The 20,837-nt window shown below is 45.8% G+C and overlaps 1 protein-coding gene across 15 annotated transcripts in view; it reads left to right on the top strand.

Moving 5' to 3' along the window:
- The window catches only part of DPYD (dihydropyrimidine dehydrogenase), a 612,292-nt gene that overhangs the window by 443,639 nt on the left and 147,816 nt on the right, over nt 1-20,837 (top strand). For all 15 annotated transcript variants that reach the window (XM_065555590.1, XM_065555591.1, XM_065555592.1 and 12 more), the window contains one exon: nt 8,245-8,313. In XM_065555590.1, coding sequence (XP_065411662.1) covers nt 8,245-8,313 — 69 coding nt within the window. The remainder of the gene's footprint in view (nt 1-8,244; nt 8,314-20,837) is intronic.

Genomic DNA, 20,837 nt, shown 5'->3' with positions numbered 1-20,837 from the left:
TTTTAACTGGCTCCTAAAAGTTTTTAACAAGAACACATTTTTTGGATGCTGATTATTTTTCACTACTGTACATTTAAGTGTGTGTGTGTGTGTGTGTGTGTGTGTGTGTGTGTAATATTTATTATAAACAGAATATTATTTCTGGTGAGATGGATTTTAGAATTTTTTCATTGTATAAACTAGCAATTCGGAGTGTAAGATTCCATGCAGCTGTGCACAAAAGAATTGTGTACACCAGATGGAAACAGGTGGGATTCCAAGAGCCTGATGAAGAGGCAAGGTGGAGAGTAAAAATAATTATCCAAATCAATGATTTGGGAGTAGGAAACTGCAATTATTTATTTACTGTCTCATTGTTTCATTTTGTGCTCCCACTTATCTGTCTGTATTTATTTGTTGTCTCTTGCCATATGCTTTAATAGTAAGCACCTTAGGGCAGGGACTGTCTTTTTCTTCTATGTTTGTACAGCACGTAGCACAATGGGATTCTGGTCTCTGAGTGGTGTTCTTAGATGCTTCCTCAGAGCAAATAAGACATCATAATAGGAAGCAGCATAATAGTCTGACAAATCTTTGCCAAATTGCTAACATATGATAGTGATGAGCTATACCTGAACAGTTCACTGCAGCTTGGGGGAAAAAAACTTGAGTTTAATGGGCCAAATTCATAGGGGGAAAATGGTTTTAAGGCACCTATAATGGGGCAGAGAGGCCCCACACCAGCAGAGAAGGTGTTAAGGAGGGCCTATGGGCCTAGCTAGCCCCACCACTGGTATACCTGCAGCCAGTGCCAAACCTGGAGTGGGGAATAAAAGGAGAGAGCCTGGCTAAGTTCAGGGCTGATCCAGGAAGGAAGCTAGAGCTCTGCATCTTTGCCTAAAGGGAGCTTTGCTCGCCAAGTTGTGGAGATATGGGCCTGCTAGCTGGAGCATCCACTGGGGAGGAGCAGTTAGACCCCAAGGAGCAAGTGACACACAAGTTAGAGACTGTTTGGGACCTGAGCCCAAAGGAAAGGGCAGGGATGCCTCACAGGAAGACTGGTGGGAGGCCCAGTATTGAGTTGGGTTTGCTTTTTGTTTTAGAGCATTTCAGCCCTGCAGAAAAGAATAGGACTGAAAGGACAATTAGCTAGTGGACCAGGGCCCACCGCAATGGACACTGGAGATAGAGACTTCTTCTTTCCCCTCCTCCCCCCATGATCTCATCAGGGCATCTGGAAGGTCCACAAGGGGGCGCTGCTCTAGCCACATCTCTACAGCACCTTTTCACTGCCACAATTCTGACACTGGTACTTGGTGAAACTTAGAGCAACTACGGAATGTTCTGAGTTGCACTAGCTTGTAGTGGCCCTTCATGAGTTATTACTCTGGCAAAGAATGGCTCCTGACATGCTTCCTAGACTTGAGGGTACAGAGGTAGGCTAGCATAAAGTCATTACATCAGTTCTATACAACCAAAGGAACCTACCCCTTTTGCAACCACTTTATGCCACTGGAGTGCCACAAAATAGGGCAGAATATGGCCTACGGCCTGCAGTGTGCATTCATTCTTTTATCTGATACAAAGTTACAGCAAACTTTGGTTGGCCTTTTTTGTTTTTAAGTAAGGACTGAGGCATTTGCTTGTAATAACTGAAAAATATAGCATGTGGTAAACTATTTTCATTGAACAGCCATCATCCTGCTGCATTTGTAAGTGCTTTCATGAAATGTGCTAGATGGGAATGGGAATGCTTACTGTGTCTGGGTGAAACAGGACGAAGGTTAGATTTGAGTGCCACGTAGCCCTTGTTCTGGCCTCTGTATAGTGGTGAATTTCGCTCTGAGATTAAGATCCAGTTGATAACTGTTTGCCCTGTTTTACCAAGCCTTCATGGGTGATGAACACCACCCCATTTTCTCACTGCTTTCTGAAAGATCACCCCAACCTGTGATTTTTGTTAATAATTTACAAAGCCTATTCCTGCAGTTTGTCTGTTCCTTTTCTTACAGGGTAAATTCTTTGAAATTAAGGAGTTCTCTTTGGGAGCAGTTGGGCTCAATTTCTCCAGACCAAACCAGTCTAGGGTCTAAGCTATGTTTTATTGGTTTAGGATGGGCAAAATGATTTGGAACTAATCGCGACTTTCCAGGATTGTGCTCTTCCTATTTATCCAAACCAAATGCAATTCATTTCTGAAGTTTAGATAAACTCAGAATAACCTCATATATACATTACATACTTTTTCTATCTACCAATCTCTGTTCTCTCTGCCCATCAAGCCATTCTTCCTCTTCCATATCTTAGTCAAGTTAGTGAACTCTCCTTTTCAAATAGGCAACTATTACAAACCTAATCCTTCTACCTCCCTGCAGCTCCTTCCTAGTTTTACAGCCTTCAGCAGAAATTTCTCAAAGTGAAAATACCCAGTTTCTTTCTGTTCATGGAGATTTTCAAAAGTACTTCAGAATGCATTGTTTGGTGTAGAGTATGGAGTGATAGCACAGGTTAAAGCCAGCAGTAGTTTTTAAATGGAACTTGGTGCAGAACTTTCATAACACTCAGGTTAATCGAGGATAATCCTAGGGATAAAGAGGGAAGGAAATAAAGAAAAAACAATTATGGGTAGGGTGGCTGTTGTTTCTTGAGTATGGGGAGAATGTCTATAGGATTGGGAGAATAGTCTAGGAAGAGAAAAGGGATAGGGCTAGTGGAGGGAGAATCATAAGTATGATCATTGAAGATAGATAGGACTGAGATCTGTCTGAGATAGCTACTGTATTGAATATAGGAATGTTCATCTTAAAATCCAACTATCTAGAGACCTGTCAGAACCTTTGAATCTACTGAGGCTTCCCCTCTTCCCTCCAGAGCAGTAACTGGAGAAATTGTGTGAACTAATCTATACCTTTTGAATACTCCAGATAAAGCTTTAAAATGGCCTGTTTTTAAATAGAAATGGTCAAGATGGGTAGACCCAAAATAGGTCCAATCTTTTTTCTTTTTGTTTAGAAAGTCTTTATAATGAATTCTGTGTGTTAGGGGGTAAAAGGCCACAAATATTTCCATGTTCCTTTTACTTAAAAATTAAAAACCAAAATCACAAAATTCATGATGCAGTCATATACGCATAGGGAAGGGAAGAAATATTTATGAAGGAAAGAGGTTTCTGTATCAAGCTTTTAGAGGGTTATTATGAACAGTAAGGAAAAATATGTTAAAGGTTAGGAGAAGTACCTTGACAGTGTCCTTTTAAGTAAAACAACTACTAATGCATTAGTTACAGAACTGTGCAAAATGGAGCTTTTTGTACTGTAGTTAAAGAACCTAGTATTCATCTTACAATTCCTGATCCGAATGGCAGATTATAGTGCAAAAAAAAAAAGTTTTCTTTCGGGGCTTTTTTTGCTGCATGAATTCTATTGCTGCATGAATAATCAAGAAAATCCCGTCCCTAATGCAGCCTGTTCTGAACGTGCAGTCTGACTTAAGTTCACAAACTTTTTCTTAGTAAAATTGTTCATCCTTGTAAGCACAGGGAGAGATTGTCACTCGCCCGTGTGCCCGCTCAGGGAGTAAGGAATCCATTTACTCCTCTCCCTGGACTACTCATATCACGGGGAGTAGTGTGAGGGAAAGCAGTGTCTATGGGGCCACTCCTCCCCCCTCCAGCATGGGTGGGAGGGGAGTAGGCTATGCTACACCTCACCTCCCACACACGCACATATACACGCTGGCCAACGTAGTTAGCTGGTGCAAAGAGGAAAGTAATCTGTGCCCAATACAGAGTTGGCACTTCTGTTCTGGACCAAGGGGTGAACTGGGCATCAGATTGTGATACAGTCATGACTGGTTCTCTAGACTGCTTCTAAGTCAGCACAACCACATGCTGCCCCTTATTCAGGGTTTATGGTAAAGCCACAATTTAGCCCACATTCATTTACGAGATGTTACATTTTAGCGGTAGCTTTATTGCATGCTCTATTGGTCAGTCAATAGACTACTTATGTAAGTAAGGTGAGCAAGATTTGGCCTAAGATTTATCTCAAAACCATTGTTCAAATAATCAGAATTAAAGTTTTCTCTGTATTTCTATTATAAATTATCTTTTCTGGACTCCTGACAGGAGTCAAATATAAAAATTCATTCTGAGTTGGTCCTTGGGAGACAAGGTCTAGGCTGCGCATCACTCTACCTTTACAAATTTTTTGAAAATTGTCATTAAATGCTTAAATTCTAAGGATATGTTTGTGGGAAATTGCTCTGTAGGTTCATATACTTTTTCAAACTGGCATTTTAGAGGCCAGTAGTCTATAGAGTGCTATAACGGGGGAGAGGATCCAGAAATTTTCAATTAATGGATATATTATTTTACACTAAAAAATGAAGGGAATGATTTTTACCCTTTGTCCTTTTTGCTTCCCTTATTTTCCATCCATTGTATATAATAAGTATATGGGTTTTACTCTGCATTTTCTTGATAAATTCCCAGCCCTGTGTTTTTAGGCATTAATACATGCCTCCGACATCACCAAAGTGCCCTACCTGGCTATTAAAACATGATTTTGTTATTGATATCAAGTGAAATTTGCCTAACGACAGAGGCTTTTTTGTAAAAAAGCTAGTAGAAGGAACACAAGTTAAGTAATGAACCCTGTTCCCAGAGCTGCACTAGTATCATTGATGCTGTTGAATGAAAGAAAGATGTAAACAAAACTGAGCTCCGTTAGAAATGCAGAAAAAGCAATATTTATCAAATGAAAAAGGATAGATCATTACCTACAAGAGTAGCTCTCATATTATTTGTCCCAGTCTCATCTGAGGGAGTAGTCCCTTGAGTAAGGACTGTTTACAAAAGTGGAGGATTGGGTTTGAAATAGGAAAATCAGTTTTAATTTCAAGTTGTAAGAGAACATTGGGAAAGAGAGAGAATAAAACAAAAATATTATTTTTCAAACTTTCTCATCATATTTTTCACATGAACATTTACAGTGGAAATGCAATTTCTGCTTTCAACTATATTATTGTTACCATGATCCACTACGTTAGACACAGGTACATACATAATTTTAAATGTGAATACTAACATTAATCAATATTTAATAAACATGTTCCCTCTATTCGGCACTGGTGAGGCCACATCTGGAATACTGCGTCCAGTTTTGGGCCCTCCCCCACTAAAGAAAGGATGTGGACAAATTGGAGAGAGTCCAGCGGAGGGCAATGAAAATGATTAGGGGGCTGGGGCACATGACTTACGAGGAGAGGCTGAGGGAACTGGGCTTATTTAGTCTGCAGAAGAGAAGAGTGAGGGGGGATTTAATAGCAGCCTTCAACTACCTGAAGGGGGGTTCCAAAGAGGATGGAGCTAGGCTGTTCTCAGTGGTGTCAGATGACAGAACAAGGAGCAATGGTCTCAAGTTGAAGTGGGGGAGGTCTAGCTTGGATATTAAGAAAAACTATTTCACTAGGAGGGTGGTGAAGCACTGAAATGGGTTACCTAGGGAGGTGGTGGAATCTCCATTCTTAGAGGTTTTTAAGGCCCAGCTTGACAAAGCCCTGGCTGGGATGATTTAGTTGGGGTTGGTCCTGCTTTGAGCAGGGGGTTGGACTAGGTGACCTCCAGAGGTCTCTTCCAACCCTAGGCTTCTATGATTCCATGTTTTCTTAATTAACAGCGCCTTGAAACACCACATATCTTGTTCCTCCTCCTTCGTATACTCCCAGTAGAATTTTCAAACTTCATTAATAACACTTGAGGAAATCTAACTCATCTACTTATAATTATACTTATTCACCTTTGTTGCTCTATAGCTTTTTCCTGCTTAAAAAAAAATAATGGTTTAAGTTGAACTTGAATTGTTTCGTAGATTTCCAATGTACTTCAGATTGTGACTCCAGAATGTTTTCAGGGTATCTTTCTGTCTTAGTCATGGGTTCTTGGGCAGCATCCAGCCAGTGCAGCATTTTATATAGTTCTTTACCCTTCAATTTCTGAATATATACATACTTTCCTAAACTTAGTTTTGATAATGAAGTATGAAACACAATGAGCTTCAACTTTTGATGCTCTTGGATATTTAATACAAAAAACTGCCTTGTTAAAAAGTATTTATTATTGTTGATGTTTGTTTTATAAGCACTTAAGTCATCTTGAGTATTCCAAGATAACTTAAATGCTTATGAAATAGAGTTCATAGATTTCAGTACCAGAAAGGACAATTGTGATCATCTAGTCTAATCTCCGGAATAATACAGGCCACAGAACTTCCTGTCCTGTAACTATAAAAAGATTTTTGTTTTTTTTTAAATGTGTTATAAAGGAATGTCATTAACAGAATTGACATATTATTCCTCTCATATACTTTAAGGGGTGCAATAAAACACACCAACAGTGACTGCACATGTTTAATCAATAATTTGTTTGTTTTTATATTTATGCTAGTAGGTATACAACTAAAGATATATACATTTAATATATTAATAGGAGAAATATAGTACTTCAAAATCTTTTATTTTGCCAAGAAAAAAACAAAAACAACTCTTTAGAACAATGCAATTTTTCATTTTTATTGAAGAAAAAGAGAGATTTATATTTCACATTTCTTTTTATAAAAGCATGAAACTGCTTTTGGCAGTTAAATTGTTCTTTGGGCAACTCCTTTTATTTTCCCTGGAACCATGTTCATCATTTCTCCTGCCCCTTTCACCCACTTCCCTGGAGAGTTTAAATAGCTCATCTTCCACATATTTTCCAACCATAAAATTTGCACAGAGGGAACTAGATACATTCATGGAGGATAGGTCCATCAATGACTATTTGCCAGGATGGGCAGGGATGGTGTCCCTAGCCTCTGTTTGCCAGAAGGCTAGGGACATCCCTTCAATTCTATTTTTTTTCTTCTAACCTCTTCCTTTATTTCTGCCCTCTGTAGGATCTCTTGGGCTAAATTCTCTGCTGGTGTAAGGGCTATAAGAGAGGCTACTGGAGAGAGACAGAATGTCCATTGACTTCAGTTATTTATGCCAGCAGAAAATATGACACTCTCATTCTTCTGATGTCCCTCAAAGTATATGATGGAGTCTCCTAAGGTCTGGCAGTCCAGGCCAGATGCTGTCTTCTAGTCTCAGTTCACTGGGTACTGTCACATAAATTGGAAATTGGCTGAAGGCCCATATCAACAATGTATTGAGTTGGAGAGCGGTATCTAGCCGGAGTATCAGAGATGACATATTAGATCCAGTTTTATTTAAAACCTTTAATGATCTGGAAGCTGAGATAATCAGCACTTAATTACATTCACAGATACAAAAACTGAGAGGTGTAGAGAACAACAGGCAGGTAAGAGAAATAACAGACAAAGACATTGAGAGACTGCAACAATGGCCAGAAAATAACAAATGAAATTCACCTTGGAAAAATGAAAGCTAAATCATCTTCAGGGAAAAGAATGCGAATAATCTTAGAGGGAGAAACCTGGAAACAATAGCACTGAAAATTGCCAGGAGGTGCACGTGAACAATAAATTAGACCTCAATCTTGCAAAGATTTAACCCTTTTTGTAACTTTATGCATGAGTAACACTCTTCCCTACTGCCATTCCCTCATTAAAACAAACTTACTCCGAATGGCCTGCAATCCCATCTCTTCCCCTAATGGGGGCATTAAACTAGAGATTAGAAGACATTAGATATTTGGTGGAGCTACTCAGATGTATAGTGAATGTCAGTGTTACATCCCTCCCACCCCCCCGGGTCAAATCCTAGCGTCATTAACATCAATGGGAGTTTTGTATTTCTGTGCTGCCAATCTAGATTGTTAACTCTTTGGAGCAGCGACATGTCTTCTTACCTATCTGTAAAGAGTCTATAATACTGTTGATATAGTAAGTAGTAATAAACTATTAAAATTACAGTTTTGTCTCCAGTAAACAGCTAGGTTCAGTAATGCACCTGTTAGATACAGTGCCTAAGCTTGCTTCTGTTCTCATCGACTGTTTGGGAGCAGAATTGGGCTCTATATGTTGATGACAATGTAAACTACTGTAAAATTAGGGTTGTGTAGTATTGCCAGCTTTGCTGAATAATTGTTTTTTAATACTGAAAACATTGATAATCTGTGGATCTTTTTTGCCTTCAATGTGCAGATACAGTGCTATAATAGTTACTGGTTGGAAGTACAACAGGATTCTGTGTCACTATACATAGTAGGTATAATTCACGTATACAGCAGCTTACAAATTATTGGATGTATTTTCTTTTCAGATTGTAATTGCCAGTATCATGTGCAGCTACAACAAGGATGACTGGACTGAACTTTCAAAAATGGCTGAGGTAATTGTTCCTTAACATGTTTCCTCATCTTTTATGTCTTGTTTTTATTTTTCTTAAATAAAGAGCTGCAATAAGAAACTCTACAGAAGAAATAGATTCAAAGTAAAAAATGAACATTTAAAGCATGTCCATCATAATTTGTTTATTCTGTGTTTTCATTAAAATGAAGGAAATGTAAATTTAAAGAACATCTATTCCATAAAAGCCTGTCCCTTGGATTTTTACACACTACCTGAAAAGCCTTTAGTCTCTGAATCCACATACTTTTTATTTGCATTTTAAGCAAACTGTATATTATGATGAATGCCCTGATAAAATTTAATTCTACCTTTGAGAGCCTAACTTGATCTTACCTTGCCTACAGGCACACTAGTTTGACAGCACCAGAAGAAATTTTGAATATAAAACTCTTGAATATTTAAAGTATAAAAGGCTCATTTAATGCTATTCTAGTTTTAATACAGACTTGCAAAAATGATAGCAAAGAAAGCCATTTTATATAATAGCAGTCAGCAGGTTTTCTGTAATATAAATCCAATCTTGCATAAATGCAAACAACCAACCATACGCCTGAAATTTGTATTTCAATTTGAAGGAAAAAAAGCTATTAAAAATATTTATGTCCATGGTGAATATCATAAGAAATACTTGATTAAGACAGCATATTTTTTAAATATGAAACAGATTTTGTTCCTCAAAGGTTTACAATGTCCACAGGAAATAGAGAGGTGTATATCCAAATCAATGTTAGAAGCTTTAATGCCCTTTGTGAAGAAAAAACAATCAGCTAGTCCTTATTCTTAGCTTTAGTTCAGAATTAATTACATTATAAATACCACACACATAAATAATTGGGGGTGTGCATATATTTATGAGTGTATATATATATGTGTGTGTGTGTGTGTGTGCATATATGTATATATGTATGTATATAATTGATTTTTCTTCACAAAGCCTTCTAAAGCCTCTTAGAGTGATCTGGAATGATGCTTCTCTATTTCCTTTGGTCATTTTAAACCTATGAGGAAAAAAAATCACTTTGGGGATTTAGGGAAGTGAAATTAAACATTATCAGTAATTGGCTTTGTGATCTTCAACACTAGGTCCATTTTATACCTGTATTTACTTAATTGACCATGAAATCTTTTGCGGAATCCATGCTTGACATGAGCTTTACCACTTTTAAACTGACTATGATGAATGGCTTTATCATGCCGCTTACTCCTCTTCTTTCTTTTCTATAAGGCAAAATGTTTAGTGTTCTTTTATCTGTAATTGCTATCAATTTGAAAAAAAAAGACACATTTTGAATCTGCAGTTGTATTAGCAGTAGCACTTTGGAAACGATGGAGTTGTTGGATAAATATATTTTGTAAAGTGTGATGTAACTTACATACTCAAAGTAATTCTTAATGTCCGCAGCTTGGAAAGCACCTAGCATAATTAATAATAAAATGCAGTAATATTTCTGTACCATATTTAAGGCCCTATCCAGAAGATAATAAATGTGGCCTTCCAGAGTGCATAAGCCCCAGAAGGTTGTGAATTCTGTCTCCACAGGAGACCGACCTATTCATGTTAAAGGTCAGCTTGTCATGGAAGCCAATAACAAAAGTAACAACAGCTTCATAGTCACAAGTTGCAGAGCTGACTAGGAAGTGGAAGGCTCATGAAAATGATGGATAGCTTTTCCCATGATCACATTCATTCAAAGCTGCTGAAACTTGTCACACAGCAGGCAAAAGTTACTCCAGTTCAATAAGAAAAAATGTAAATACAGAACAGAATTCTAGTTTTGGGGCAAGTACAAGACAAAATGAATGGATGCTGTGTCTCGAGCTCTCTGCCAGAGTAACTTGGTGAGGAGAAAATGAAATCTTTTCATTTGCTGACATTGGATCTGTCAGTATTATTTTTATTTTTAATTTCTGCTAATTACCTTAGAGAAAAGGTATTTTGGGAAATATTATTTATTCTTAATTGGGTCTTCCATGGGCTTTTTCTTGTTCTCTACTTTTTAATTATTTTTATTTTCTGAGGTCAACAACAAACACTATGCCCTGATGCAAGCAATTATACAGAGTATACAGTTATGGAATCCACTTCTGCAGTTGGGAAACTTTTACCACTAACTTTCGTGATTAGTCTTCGAAGCACAGGAGTTATCTGTGTGTACCAGCAACTACTGAACTTCTTTCTGACTTCTTGTCTAAATGTGCAGTGGCTAGTGTCTCCTTTTGGAGCATTTCACAGTATCAACTCAAAGAGGGAATTTGGTTGATTTATTTTGAAGAAGAACATTTTTTAAATAGTGTCTGACCTTTTAATTTCCTTTTAGCTTATTATAAATGTCACTTTGTGATTTTTCACATTTTCATCTTTCTATTATATATTTCTTCTAAAAATCTTTAAGTAACTTCCCTTCTTCCTACTCATCAATGGAAGCAGACATCAGCTTTTTCTGATGAACAAATGATGCATGAATTTAGTTTAACTGCCATTTCCATGTTTATAGAGGGTTGATTCTAACAAAGTTTTCAAAATTACCAGGTCTGAGGCATAGAGAAGAGGTTGCAAACTGAACTACTAAACACCTCTCCATGCCAACACAAAACATGAGCCGGGTATAATCTTTATAAATAGATCATTTTAGTGATTGGGACATTTTGGGGTTGATCCAGGCTACTAAGGGGTTCGGTCAATGTCTGCTTTGTAATCCTGGGTGTCTTGTGATTGTGCAACTTTGGTTCAGAAATGTGACCCAAACAGCCAGCCAGCAGCCCACAAGCTTCACCCTGGCTTTGTCCACTTGGATGCTTCTTGCAGGCTGACCTTAGAACCTTTCGAGCCCCAAACTTGCCCCACATCATCTTCCTGCAGGGTCCAGATCCTCTCACTGGATTCTTACAGAAAAAGTATTAGGTTCACTACCTATACAGAGACTGTATAACAGGGGTGGGCAAACTTTTTGGCCCGAGGACCACATCAGGGAAAAGAAATTGTATGGCGGGACATGAATGCTCACAAAATTGCGGTGGGGGTGAGGGCTCTAGTTGGGGGTGCAGGCCCCAGGCTGGGGCCAGAAATCAGGAGTTCAGGGTACAGGAGGGTGCTCTGGGCTGGGATTGAGGAGTTCAGAGGGTGGGAGGGGGATCAGGGCTGGGGCAGGAGATTGGGGCATGGGGAGAGGCTTAGGGGTACAGGCAGCGCTTACTTCAAGCAGCTCCCAGAAGCAGCGGAACGTCCCTTCTCCAGCTCCTACACAGAGATGTGGACGGGCGGCTCTGCACTCTGCCCCGTCCACAGGTGCCGACCCTGCAGCTCCCATTGGAGCGCCAGAGCGGGGCCATTGGAGCGTGTAAAAGGCAGAGGGGGGCCATGCTGCTGCTTCCGGGAGCTGTATGGAGGAGCCCCCGACCCTGCTCCCCAGCTGGAGCACCAGAGCAGGGCAAGCCCCAGATCCCACTCCCCAGCAGGAGCTCAAGGGCCAGATTAAAATGGCTGGTGGGCCGGATCCGGCCTGTGGGATGTTGTTTGCCTATCCCTGCTGTATAACATTCCAATCTATCAGTTTACTAAAATCACACACTTTACTGAGTTTAGCCAGCACTGATGACTTACAATGGAAGCAAAACAAGTTTGTTAACAACAGATCATGGATTAAGAGATACAAAGTAAAAGAAATAAAGGAAGAGCAAATAAAAGTGAAAAAAGCATCTAGAAGTATAAAATGTAATCTAGCAAATTCAAGATGGTTTTTCTCTCAATCAAAGTTTCTTTCTAGCTTTTTACTGGCTGGTCTGGCCAGGACCCATCACAGAGATCAAATGTCTTTGTTTCTTTGTCTCCTTAAAGTGATGGAACCTAGGGGTTCACTCCCCTCTGTTTATAGTTCAGTGAACCTTTGAAATTTATTCTTCTGAAGGGTAGCCACAGATAAAGTTCGTTAGCTCATGCTGAGTAAAGGAGCCATGAGCTCCATGCTGGTTCCTCCCCCATTGGTAGATGCTACTATGCGAACTCTCTCTTCCTCCAATACAAATTGGCCTCTTTCCTTTGTCTGCAGAAACCCTGATTATCAACTCCCCATGATGTGCCTGGTTTAAACACCTTTTAGTCATAGACTTTAAACCATAATATTAGTGAGTATACATAATTTCATATGCAACATTGTTACACATACTTTACAATGATATTATTGACCAGTGTAGTGTTAATTTTCAAGTGATACCTCACAACACATATTTTGTGCAAAACTCATTGCAATTGTGTGTAGCGTGTGAACACCAGGTTGCCTAAGGTCATAGTGATGTTATTCACAATTTGTTTGTTGCACATATAACTTCAAATAGCTCAGGCTAAGAGGCTTATTTAAGGCTTTTCTACACTAATTGTAGGTTCTCTTTCAACAAATCCAAAAGACCAAGGGACTATCCTCCATCTCCTACCCCTCCCAGAGTCCCTACCTATTCTTCAGCTGTCACAAGGCCCCAACACCTACATTTTTATTTTTAAAGGGTTGGGATGACCACTTTAAATCTTATACTGCTATCTGAATAGGTTCATTCCCTTAGGATTTTGGTTGGTTCTGCATGGCCTCTCACCATATACTTTTACCTTGAGGAGGAAACAGGTATTCAGAACTGCTCCTCCCAAAATTTAAGGGGCTTCTGTGTCGGAGATGCAAGCCAGGAAGCTGAATGTATGTCACATATACAGGTGCATACATGACAGTGGAAAAGGTACATTGCATCTCTCACAATAGCAATGTATCAGTAGTGCACAATAGGGCTCAGTATGGTTGTTGTGGGGGATTCCCTAACAACCACACAGTAGGAAGTGAAGCACAGGAATTTAATGGTATGTTTTTGTTTTGATTTACCAGATGCTGCTCCAGGGCTAAAGTATCCCTGTGACATAAAATCAGAGTTAAAAGCTATTAATCTCCCTGTTAATCTCAAACAGACACATGGTGGCAAATACGAAGAACCAATTTAGCAATGATGTTCTGCCTGTAGACAAAAGTTCAAAACTCTTTTGCAAAGAGGCTGTACAGTAGTGGAATTGAACAAGAGAAAATGAAGTTTTCCTGATGGTCTTCCTGCAGTTATCAGCACCTGAGCAGAGGTTCTGAGTTGCTGAGACCGAGAACTGCATAAATAGTTTCTTCAGCTGAAAATAATGGATTTCATTTTTCAGAATTGTGACTTCCCTACACTCTTGCTGAATTTTCAATAAAGTTCTTCTGGGCATGGCTCATTTAATCATGATGGATCCTTTAGTCGCTCTTCAGTTTTAGTAAGTTATACAGATGGGCAAACTGGTTACGATAAAATAAGAGCTCCGTCCTGAATTTCAGCATATCTCAAACTTAAACACAGTGTTTTTTAACATTTGAAGTTTGGTTAACTTCACTTTCATTATTATGCATCCTCTCATTCCACTTCATGTCCAGGTTCCAGCTGGGAACAGCAGCAGAAGTATTGAAATGCCACAAGGAAACCTGTTATCATACAGTTTCCCAACTAATTTTGCAGACCCAAGAGGCTTCAGTAGAATTCAGACAAGCATCCAAATGTTAGAGTGTTTGTTATCTGAGCCAAGCCAAACCCTTTGAGGTGTAAGCTTTCTATGCTGATACACTTGTATAAGTAAAAATTTCTTTGAACTTGATTTAAAAGGCCACCCTATAAAGTACTCTATTAGCTATCATCTTTGTATATATGCATCTTCAGTCCGATTCAAATGTAAAAATCTCGTTTATTGAGTCTTATTTCTTATAGCTGTTGTGGTTTTCATAATACCAGAGTGTGACAGGGTTGGTAGCTCACCGCTGCGGCGCCTCCTCCTGCTAGTCTCGGGGAATTAGTTTGAGCCAGTAGAGCGCCCTCTTTGGGTGGCGTCCTGCCTGTCGTCTCGCCTTCGTTGGGTGCGCGGGCTTGCGCTGCCCTCAACGCGCGGGCTTGCACTGCCCTCCTCCGACAGTGTCCCTTTGTCCATTCACACCCCCTTCTGGGGGGCGGGGGGGGGGTAAACAGCAGCCCCACACCTTCGAGTCTGATCCTTACAGTCTAGGACCTGGAGTGGTTCAGGCCGGCCGCTCCCTGTGGCCTGTGGCTGTGCGTAGGGTACCACAGCAAACAAAGGGGGAAAAGGGGGGGGGGTACTCAGGCCCACCCACTACTCTGAGTCCCGGTCCAGAGGCCCTCGGGTGACAGTCTCGCTGTCTTCCTTCTCCTTCCTCCTCTGTCTATCCCTCTGGACCGCTTCCCCAACAGCCCTTCTCTATGCTAGGCCTCCTCCTCCCAGGCCTGCCGCCTGGCAGGCTATGGAGTAGGGCCTTCTCCCACTCTCCCAAGCTGGCCTGCACTGCACTGTCCGTGGTGCTGGCCTCCCAGCTCTGGAGACAGACCTTCCCCTCTGAAGGCCTGGGACAGACTGATTGCTCCTGGTCTGGGCAGTCTTTTATATGGCTAAGCCGGGCCCTGATTGGCTCTCTGTAAGCCCTTCCCTGATTGGTTGTGCGTCTGCGCAGGCGCCTAGGCCTGCTGCAGCCCACCCTCTCTGGGCGTGGGGCAATCGCCCCACCACACACCCTCCCCCTTAAGAACCTTCCCGGGGTGGGGGTATCCTAACCAGCCTACTGGTCTAGAGCCCGGAAAGAAGCCTTTGTCTCACAGTGGCTCAGCTTACCGGCACAAAGTCTAGGAACTTAGCCTTTGTCACCGGGCCCTATGGCCTACTGGCCCAAAGTCCCGGAAATTAGTCTTTGCCACCGGGCAACCCGGCTTATTCACCGTCTCAGTGGGGGGGGTCCCACCGAAACACGCTGAGGCTTACTGGGTCCGACGTACCAGTCCGTCGATTCCCTTAAACTGCCTCCTATCCGTTCAGCTGCTGGAGTGTCCCACGGGTCTCCTGATTCTCCACGGGTCTCGTGGTCCACCGCCTCTGCTGGTCCCTCCCACAGTGAGGCTCCCTCTCGACCTGGAGAAGTCACAGTCCTCAGCGGTTCCAGGAGTGCGGGCTGGTCCTCCACCGGGGCTTCCCGCAAGGGTTCTTCTCCCACGGCCGCCTGCCTAGGCTGGGGTATGCTCCCTCCTCTCGCACTCTCTGTGCATTTGGGACACACCCCGTACGAGCGTGACGGATCCTCTGCCGTCAGGGCTTACTGTCTAGGGCCTCGGCAGTTGGATTGGGGCTTGGCTGCCCCCTCGCAGACCACCCCCTGCGCTAAGGATCCCCCTCCTTGTTCCGTTCCTTCGCCCTCCTCCCCTAGTCTGGAGAAGAAATCGGCGTTAGTATGGGCCTTACCCGGGCGGTGGAGCACCTGGAAGTCGTAAGGCTGGAGGGCGAGATACCACCGCATAATTCTAGCGTTCGTGTCTTTCATGCTGTGGGTCCATCGCAAAGGGGCGTGATCTGTGATTAATTTAAAACTATTCCCGAGCAGATAGTAGCGTAGGGCGTCGATAGCCCACCGTACCGCCAGGGCCTCTTTCTCTATCGTTGAGAAATGTCTTTCTCAGGGGAACAGCTTCCGACTTAGATACAGTACTGGATGTTCCTCCCCGTCTACTTCCTGGGAGAGTACTGCGCCTAGGCCGACTTCAGAAGCGTCTGTTTGTAGTATAAACTCCTTCGTGAAGTCGGGGTGTCGTAGTACCGGTTCTTGAGTGAGCCGTTCCTTGAGGGTGTTAAAGGCTCGCTCGCATTGTGTAGTCCACTGTACCTGTCGAGGTTGGGAGTTCTTCGTCAGGTCTGACAAGGGGGCGGCTATAGATGCGAAATCTGGCACAAAACGACGATAGTACCCAGCTAGTCCTAAAAACTGACGTACTTGTTTCTTCGTCGTGGGGGTGGGTACGTCTCTGAGGGCTTGTACCTTGCTAATCAGAGGTGTTAGCTTCCCCTCTCCTACCGTGTACCCCAGATAGGTCACTTCTTCTTGGCCTAAATGACATTTCGCCGGGTTAGCTGTTAGGCTGGCCGTCCTGAGGGCCTGTAACACCGCTGCCAGGTGGTGTAAATGGCCCTCCCAGTCGAGGCTGTAAACCACAATATCATCTATGTACGCCGCCGCGTATTGGTCATGGGGTTGGAGGACTTTGTTCATCAAGCGTTGGAACGTGGCCGCCGCTCCGTGTAACCCGAACGGCATGGTTATGAACTGAAAGAGGCCGAAAGGCGTGGGGGAGGCCGTCTTCTCCCGGGAGTTGGGCGTAAGTGGGATCTGCCAGTATCCTTTAGTTAGGTCTATGGTCGACAGATACCTGGCTCCCCCGAGGCGCTCCAACAGTTCATCCACTCTTGGCATTGGATAGGCATCGAAACGAGAGATAGCGTTGACCTTTCTGAAGTCGATGCAAAACCGGGTCGTCCCATCTGGTTTCAGTACTAAGACGATAGGGCTTCGCCACTCGCTCGTCGATTCCTCTACCACTCCCATCTCCAACATCGTCTCCACCTCCCGCCGGACGGTGTCCCACATTTTCTTGGGTAACAGTCGATGGTTGTCCGTCACCCTCTTCCCGGGGTCTGTGGCAATATGATGACTCATTAGAGTCGTCCGGCCCGGGCGGGCCGATAAAACATCTAAAAACTCCTCCACCATCTGTTGCAGTTGTCCTCTCTGTCTGGGGTTGAGGCCTGAGCCCAACACAGCCGGTCCGGGGTCGGGAAGATCTCCTGCTAGGGGTCCAAGTTCCGACTCTGGGGTGGACGGGCCGATGAACAGGGCTTCCCGGGTCTTCCAGGCCTTTAGGAGATTAACATGGTAAATACGGGTCTCTTTACGTCGCCCAGGTAGTCGGACCTCATAATCAACCGGTCCCACCCGTCGTATTACCTCATAGGGGCCCTGCCATTTGGCTAGGAGTTTCGACTCTGCAGAGGGCAGTAAGAGTAGCACCCGATCGCCCGGGCTGAATTTCCTCCCTCTAGTCCCGCGATTATAGAGGCGCTCCTGGCATGCCTGGGCCCGTTCCAGGTTTTCCCGGGCGAAGGCCCCTAATGTTTGGAGTCACTCCCGGAGTTGTAGCACATATTGTGTGGTTCCAAGGACCCACGTTTCCTGTGCTTCCCACTCCTCCTTCAGGAGGTCCAGTATTCCCCTGGGCTGCCTGCCGTATAAGAGCTCGAAAGGCGAGAACCCCGTTGAGGCCTGCGGTACCTCTCTTATTGCAAATAGCAGGGCCGGCAACAAGGCGTCCCAATGCGAGGGGTCCTCCTCCACAAACTTCCGCAACATGGCTTTTAGCGTACCATTGAACCGCTCTACCAGACCATCGGTCTGCGGGTGGTACACTGATGTCCGGAGGGTCCGGATATGGAGGAGGCGACATAGCTCAGCTATTAACTTGGAGGACACATTGGTGCCCTGATCCGTCAATATTTCCCTGGGTATCCCAACCCGGGCGAAAATCTTTACCAGTTCGCTTGCGATGGTCGGTGCCATCGCTGTTTTTAGGGGAACGGCTTCGGGATAGCGCGTTGCGTAGTCCACAACTACTAGTATAAAGCGGTTCCCTGTCTTACTTCGCTCAAGGGGACCGACGAGGTCCATCCCTATCCGCTCGAAGGGTACCCCCACGACTGGCATGGGTACCAGGGGTGCACGGGCTACCCCTTTCGGTCCAGCTCGCTGGCATTCTGGGCACGAGGCGCAAAAGTCTGCCACTTCCCGGTGGATGCCTGGCCAGAAGAACCGGCGAGCCACCCTCTGTAGGGTCTTCTCGCGCCCCAGCTGTCCAGCCCAAGGGTTCGCGTGGGCTAAGTGGAGGAGGCCGGCTCGCAGTCTCCGGGGGACCAACAGCTGGCGGAACGTCTTCCGGGTCTGGGGTTCCTGCGCTATTCGGTACAGGCGGTCCTGCCATACCTCAAAGCGGGGACCCTGCGGAGTCCTTAGCGTCACGTCCCCCTCAATAGCAGGGTTGGTGGCTTGGTCCCAGGCTCGGCTTAGGGTTGGGTCTTCCCGTTGCTCCCGTAAGAAGTCCCCGTCACGCTCTAACTCTACCCGGGCGTCCTCCACCGAACGGGGCCGGTCTCCAGGACAATTCACAGGGGTCTCAGTCATCGAGGAGGTCCCCTCGCCGGGGTCACCCCTTGGCCTGCGCCCGAGCAGCCCCGTTCCCGGTGCTATAGTCCTGTCTGGTCGGGGCTTGGGCGGCTGATATCTCAGGAGCACCTCTCCGAAGCCGGGCCAATCCCGTCCCAACACCACCGGGTAGGCCAGCCTGGGGGCCACTCCTACCCGGAGAGCCTCCTCTTGGCAGCCTACTCCCATCTTAACCCAGGCTATGGGATACTGGCGGATGTCTCCATGCACACACTGTAGGTAGATCGGGGGCCCCGAAAGATTGAGATTCGGGATCAGCCCCTCTCGTATGAGGGTCTGACTACACCCCGAGTCTACGAGGGCATTTGTGGGGTTCCCTTCAACCTGGACAGGGACTATCAACTTCCCTGCCCCTCTCGTCCGTGGCCTTTGTCCGGCCATCCAGGCTTGCCCGTAGTTGCAGTCCCTAAAAGGGCAATCTCGCCGGAAATGTCCTTCTTGACCGCAGCCCCAGCACCTCTCTCGGGTCTCGGCCACGCTTGGGCCTCCTCCGGGGGGGCCTGTTCGCTCCGGGGGTTGTCGCTCCCTCCGTGTCATCATCGGTAGTAACTTGGGTCGGGGTTCAGGGTTGTGAGGCCTCAGATGCCCGGGGCTGTTGCCTGCCAATGGTTCGGAGGCTCCCGCCCCACGAGAGCTCCCCTTCTCTGCTCCGCCCTTGCGGCCAAGGATCCCGGCCGCTCGGGGTGGCACCTCCGCCCCCTCGGCCAATAAGTAATCCTCCATTAAGGCCACTGCCGTGGAGAGGGTGGCCGGTCGATGCCGTCGCACCCAAGCCCTCCCTCCCGGGGGTAGGATCTGGGTGAACTGCTCCAAGGCTACCATCTCCGCCACCTGGGGTCCCGTCAGGCCCTCTGGGTTCAACCACCTCCAGCAGTGGTCCCGGATGCGTTGGGCCACGGCGCGGGGTCGGGCCCCCGGAGGATATTGTTCCTTGCGGAGACGTTGTCGGTAGGTCTCCGGGCTAATGCCGGTATGGTCTAGGATGGCCGCCTTCACTCAGGCGTACTCGAGCGCTTCCCGGGGGTCGAGGCTCCGATATGTGGCCTGAGCCTGCCCCGTCAAATAAGGGGCTAGTAATGTGGCCCAATGTTCTGATGGCCACCGGGCAGCAGTCACCACCCATTCAAACGTCACCAGATAGGCCTCTGGGTCGTCCTCGGGCCCCATCTTGGTGAGGCGTATCGGTAGTGCCCCCGGGGTATCCCCCAATCCGGTTCCCATGGGGGCGGCAGGGGTGCCTCCTGCCGGCCGTAATAGCGCGGCCATCTGTTGCACCAAATGTTCCTGCTGCACCCGCTGCTGGGTGGCCAGCTCCCGAAGGAGCTGCTGCTGCTCTTCTTGGTGCTGCGTCATCAGCAGTTGCTGTTGAGTAGTCATTTGCTGCAGCATTTGCACCTGCTGCTGGTGCTGCTGGGCCGACTGCTCCTGCTGCTTTTCTAGCATCCATTTTAACAGCTTCTCAGCCTCCATATTGGGGCTCAGGGGGTTACTCCTGATTCAACCCCCCACACTCTGGACCCCTTCGGCGGGTCCGGGTCTGCACCCACAATCTGGGTCGACCGTATGTCTGCGCAAGGCACTGCTCTGGGCAATAGTCCGCAGTCTTGGCGCTGGCCCCTCGTATCAGGGGCGGACCACTATGCCCGCATTCTCCACCACGTGTGACAGGGTCGGTAGCTCACCGCTGCGGCGCCTCCTCCTGCTCGTCTCGGGGAATTAGTTTGAGCCAGTAGAGCGCCCTCTTTGGGTGGCGTCCCGCCTGTCGTCTCGCCTTCGTTGGGTGCGCGGGCTTGCGCTGCCCTCAACGTACGGCATCCTCTTCCGGAGCACTGTCCTCTGACAGTGTCCCTTTGTCCATTCACACCCCCTTCTGGGGGGAGGGGGGTAAACAGCAGCCCCACACCTTCGAGTCTGATCCTTACAGTCTAGGACCTGGCGTGGTTCGGGCCGGCCGCTCCCTGCGGCCTGTGGCTGTGCGTAGGGTACCACAGCAAACAAAGGGGGAAAAAGAGGGGGTGGACTCAGGCCCACCCACTACTCTGAGTCCCGGTCCAGAGGCCCTTGGGTGACAGTCTCGCTGTCTTCCTTCTCCTTCCTCCTCTGTCTATCCCTCTGGACCGCTTCCCCAACAGCCCTTCTCTACGCTAGGCCTCCTCCTCCCAGGCCTGCCGCCTGGCAGGCTATGGAGTAGGGCCTTCTCCCACTCTCCCAAGCTGGCCTGCACTGCACTGTCCGTGGTGCTGGCCTCCCAGCTCTGGAGACAGACCTTCCCCTCTGAAGGCCTGGGACAGACTGACTGCTCCTGGTCTGGGCAGTCTTTTATATGGCTAAGCCGGGCCCTGATTGGCTGGCCCCAATCTGTCCCCTGATTGGCTCTCTGTAAGCCCTTCCCTGATTTGTTGTGCGT

The sequence above is a fragment of the Chrysemys picta genome, chromosome 8 (genome assembly GCF_011386835.1).
Source record: "Chrysemys picta bellii isolate R12L10 chromosome 8, ASM1138683v2, whole genome shotgun sequence".
Taxonomy (NCBI): Eukaryota; Metazoa; Chordata; order Testudines; family Emydidae; genus Chrysemys; species Chrysemys picta.
The sequence above is the reverse complement of the archived record's forward strand: the minus strand, read 5'-3'. Positions and strand labels throughout refer to the sequence as shown.